Source organism: Nicotiana sylvestris, chromosome 6 (assembly GCF_000393655.2).
Source record: "Nicotiana sylvestris chromosome 6, ASM39365v2, whole genome shotgun sequence".
NCBI classification, from domain to species: Eukaryota; Viridiplantae; Streptophyta; class Magnoliopsida; order Solanales; family Solanaceae; genus Nicotiana; species Nicotiana sylvestris.
The window spans coordinates 99,038,078-99,042,956 of NC_091062.1; the positions used below are offsets into that span (position 1 = coordinate 99,038,078).

At 37.8% G+C, this 4,879-nt stretch overlaps 1 protein-coding gene across 1 annotated transcript; it reads right to left on the reverse strand.

The window, feature by feature from the left end:
- Nucleotides 1-462: 462 nt before the first annotated feature.
- LOC104214875 (18.5 kDa class I heat shock protein-like) lies at nucleotides 463-1,163 on the reverse strand. Its single transcript, XM_070150077.1, has one exon. The coding sequence runs from the start codon at nucleotides 1,123-1,125 to the stop codon at nucleotides 715-717; it is 411 nt and encodes a 136-aa protein (XP_070006178.1). The 5' UTR covers nucleotides 1,126-1,163; the 3' UTR covers nucleotides 463-714.
- Nucleotides 1,164-4,879: the final 3,716 nt, after the last annotated feature.

Genomic DNA, 4,879 nt, shown 5'->3' on the forward strand with positions numbered 1-4,879 from the left:
GACCAAATCTAAATCCGAGCCAAGCCATAACGACGACGGCGTGAGGCTTGCCTTTTTCTCAACTCTTTAAGAGCTAGAAAAAGAGCAATTGCTTATATACCCATTAAAACATATTCCTCTTCCAATATGGGACAATGTTCCTTCATCAAGGGGGGAGGGGGAGGAGAACTTAAAATTTCACTTAAAATTTTTATTTTCCTCCATTTCCCATCCACCATCTTTTAAGCATTTAATATACTTAAAACCCCAACATTAGTTGCATAGAGTATAATATTAGCTCAAAGGTGAGCTTAAATCGATAGAGTGGCACTGCCACTTTATCTTTCGCCAGTGGCGAGGCTAAAGCCGATTTCGCAATTTTGGTGATTGATCTCGACAATGCAACATTAAAAGGAACCTAGTCCACACTTTTATTATGGGAATGCAAAGATTATTTCGATACAATAAACTTTCTGTCACAAGAAATAAATCTACAACTTACATGCTTGAGACTAACAGGATCACGTACTACTTTATTACATCATAATATATGACTTGATCAGTTATCAAGATGATCCATCCTCTCTCTCTTTCTCAATAACATTAATGAAACAGTACCATTCACTAAATCGATGCCAGCAAAATTGGTTGAATAATTCAGCCAGAGATTTGAATAGATTTTATATCACGTTTCTTAGTTTCTTCTTTCGGGACAACAACAGTCAAAACACCATGTTACATTGAAGCCTTAATTTGTTCAATCTTCGCATTTTCCGGTAGCCTAAATCGTCTCATAAATTTATCAGTACTCCGTTCGACACGGTGCCACATATCATTATGCTCCTCCAATTCTCTGCTCCTTTCGCCGCTAATATGAAGAACACGGTCCTCTTCAACTTCAACCTTCACTTCTTCTTTTTTCAGCCCCGGAACGTCAGCTTTGAAAATGTGAGCTACTGGAGTTTCTCTCCAGTCGATACAAGTGTTCACAAATGAAGAAGATGCGTCCCTCATTAGCTCAGAATTATGATGCATTGGTGAGAGGCCGTGGCGATTGAAGTCCTTGAATGGATCCCATACGTCTAGTGAGAAGAGGTCGAAAATTCCACCCCTTCTTCCACCATAGTGATGTGGAATCGTTGACATTTTTGAGCTTGTTTAAAGTACTGTAGTTAACTTATTACGTTCTGTTTTTATCGCTGTTAATTAACTGAAAGTCCTGCAATAATATTTGGTATTTATAGAATGGCGATGAGGATAGTAGCTTCTAGAAAGAGTGGGTTAGTTAAGGAGAAGTGTAAGACGAATCACAACCTTGCAAAAAGTTGCCATTAGCATTATTCGGATTTTCCTGCGGATTAGGTCATCTTATGGTGCTCCGTATATTTGATATGAGTAGTATAATTTTCTACTCGTTTTTTTTTTTTTTAAACTTCTAAACTCGGTTATTTTTAAGTACTCTTATAAGTTTCCATACTGCACGGAAAATATAAAAAATTGGAAGGAATGATACATTATACTTAGTTGCTTGAATTTTTCGTGAGGTTATCTCAATTATCTTCCGTCCTTATTCTTAAAAAATGATAAATTTAGTCTATTAATGGTCAAATTTAATTTTTTTCAAATTATTCCCAACAATTTTTGTATTATACATGTACCTCTAAAATTTTTAGGTTCTACGTTCAATTCTTCCAATTACTTGAGGAAGTAGCAACTACAACATGAAACATGATAACCATAGCTAAATGGTGTTGGGATATATACAATTAACCATGATTTTGGTTTAGATATAGTATTTATTATGAAACAATTGTTTATTCAGTTTTAATAAAGCTTTAAATAGATCATATATTAGTCTGTGTCCTTTGCTTATATAGTAGATGATTTAGTGTATAGAGTTTAGCTTATACATGAAAGATTAAATCATCGGTTCTTATAAGTATAAAGTTTGAGTTCACAATCTAATGATGGAATTGGACAAACCATCAGAAATGATTGTAGCACAAGATTAAATATAATTTATCTTAATTATGGGAATGGTTTAATTCCAACTTCTTGTGCTAGTATATTTTGTATGTATTGAACGGACCAAGTAGAGATAAGTATTTTATACTGACTTAATAAAATAAACTCTCTAGCCATTAAATGTACTTATACTCTTAATCTTGATATAATTATTTTTAGTCGTGTACATTATTATTATTTTGATTTATTAAAAGGCGAGATTCTTTCGTGAGTCAATATGCCTGGTAAATTGGATAATAATAATGTACATTGGCGAAATAATAGTTAGTTGATGGAATCCATGTCTCAGTTTAGAGATTGATGATACACCTTTATGAAGCTTATAAGTTTTCATGTGTAAACCCGGCCGGTGGATTTTGTATCCGACACATGAAATAAGTGTCACGACCCGGATTTTCCACCCTCGAGAGTCGTGATGGCGCCTACTCGTAGAAGCTAGGCAAGCCACTAAACATAGAAAATTTTTAACTCTTTCATTTTTAACCCTTTTTAACAATCTGAATTAACAGGTATCCAACATTTAGATATTTACGATAAATGAAATCAAACGGAAGACTTAATCTAATATAAAAACCAAGACCAGTACGATAATGACAATACACATCTCTACCCGGAATCCAGTGTCACAATATCACGGACAGACTAAGATTACTACAATAAATGTCTGAAAGAAATACAACCTATCTCTAAATCTAATGAAAGTAGAGTACATAATAAAGTAGAAGAGAACGTCGGGCCTGCGGATGTCTGTAGAATTACCTCGGGATCTCTGGCTGGACTGAAGGTAGGCTCCCCAAGTGCTACTGTCCAAAAGCTTCTCCGAAATCTGCATATAGTGTAGAGTGTAGCATCAGCACAACCGACCCCATGTGCTGGTAAGTGTCTGGACTAACCCCGGCGAGGTAGTGACGAGGCTAGGACCAAACTCCAAATAAACCTGTGCAGTTATATAATATACAACGGAAAATAATCATGAATAAACAATTAACATGGGAGGGGTACATGCTACGGGGGAAATATCAAATCCAGCAGAAACTTAAGAGAAATATGAGAGAACAATTCAAGATTTACAACAAAACCATAATAACACTATTGCGGCACGCAACACGATCCCTATCATTTAACACTGTTGCGGCGTGCAACCCGATCCCTATCATTTAACACTATTGCGGCGTGCAACCCGATCCATTTATATCACTATTGTGGCATGCATCCCGATCCATTATAATATTGTTATATCGTGCAACCCGTTCTAACATAACATTATTGCAGTGTGCAACCCGTTCCATATATAGTATTGTTGCGGCGTGCAACCCGATCCAACATAACATTATTGCGGTGTGCAACCCGTTCCATATATAGTATTGTTGCGGCGTGCAACCCGATCCAACATAACATTTATATACCTTTAGCAGCAACCATACCAAGAGTCCCGGCAAGGGACCAACAATAAGCTACACTATCCTGGCAAGGAATTCGACATTAAAAGTAAATACGTCCCGGCAAGGGAGAAACATCTATAACCAATCTTAACCCAACTTCTACTCATCTCAACTAACACAAATACTCAATCATAAGTAATTTTCACGAAAACAAACTTAATCCTTGCTCAATATCGAGAATCATCATTTAAAGCATCCGTAGTACTATATAAGAACACAAAATAAATTGCAATTTAAGACTAACGGACATGCTCGACACCAACGTATATATACTCGTCACCATACCTATACGTCGTACTCAACAAGAAGCAAATAGCAAATAGGACACCACTCCTAATCCCTCAAGCTAAAGTTAGACCGAACACTAACCTCGAACTTCCACGGCCAACTCAAGCCTCAAACACCGCTTTTCCCTTTGAATTCGGTTCCAAATCAATTGTATCTAGACATAATCGACATAATAAGATCAATAAATGCTAAACAATCCAATTCCAATGCTTAATTATAGCATTTCAATTATTCTTTCCAAAAAGTCAAAAATTGACCCCGGGCCCGCTTGGTCAAAATACGAGGTTCGGACCAAACCCGATCACTCATTCACCCACGAGCTCAAATATATAATTAGTTCAAAAATTCGACCCCAAAACAAGGTCTAAATCACAATTATACAAAAAGCCCTAACTCTACCCAAATCCCTAATTTTCCATCCTTAAGAACATGATTTTACGCCTAGAAATCTAATGGCTATTAATGGAAATTGAAGAAAATGAGTCTAAGATTATATACCTATGACTTGGTGGTGAAATCCTCTTTCAAAAATCACCCAATTTGGAGTTTGGAAGAATAAGTTATGAAATTTTGATTAAATCCCGATTTGGCTTCTGTTTTAAAATCATTGGACAGGCATTCATCGCATTCGCGATAGTCCTGTCGTGTTCGCGAAGAGTTGGGCCTAAGTGACCTTCGCGTTCACGACATTGGGCTCGCGTTCGCGGAGCTTTGACTCCTCGAGCCTTCGCATTCGCGGGCCAGTGGCCGCATTCGCGTAGCACAAAATTCCCTTCCCCCTCCCCAGGCCCAAAGGCCTTCGCGTTCACAATAGCAGGTCCGCGTTCGCGAAGGGAAACAACCCCAAGGCTTCGCGTTCATATCCTGTGTCTCACGTTTGCGTAGAAAGAGATTTCCTTCAGCCTGACTAGCCCTTCGCGTTTGCGAGAGTCCTTCCGCGAACGCGAAGAAGAACACACCAGCACACCAGCACACCAGAAAACTGAAAACCTGCAATCTTTTCCAAGTTCAACACCTTCCGAAACTCACCCTAGCCCTCGGGGCTCCAAACCAAACATGCGTACTAACTCAAAAACATCATATGAACTTATCCATGCGATCAAATCGCCAAATTAACCCCTTAAACAACGAATTAAACCTCAAAA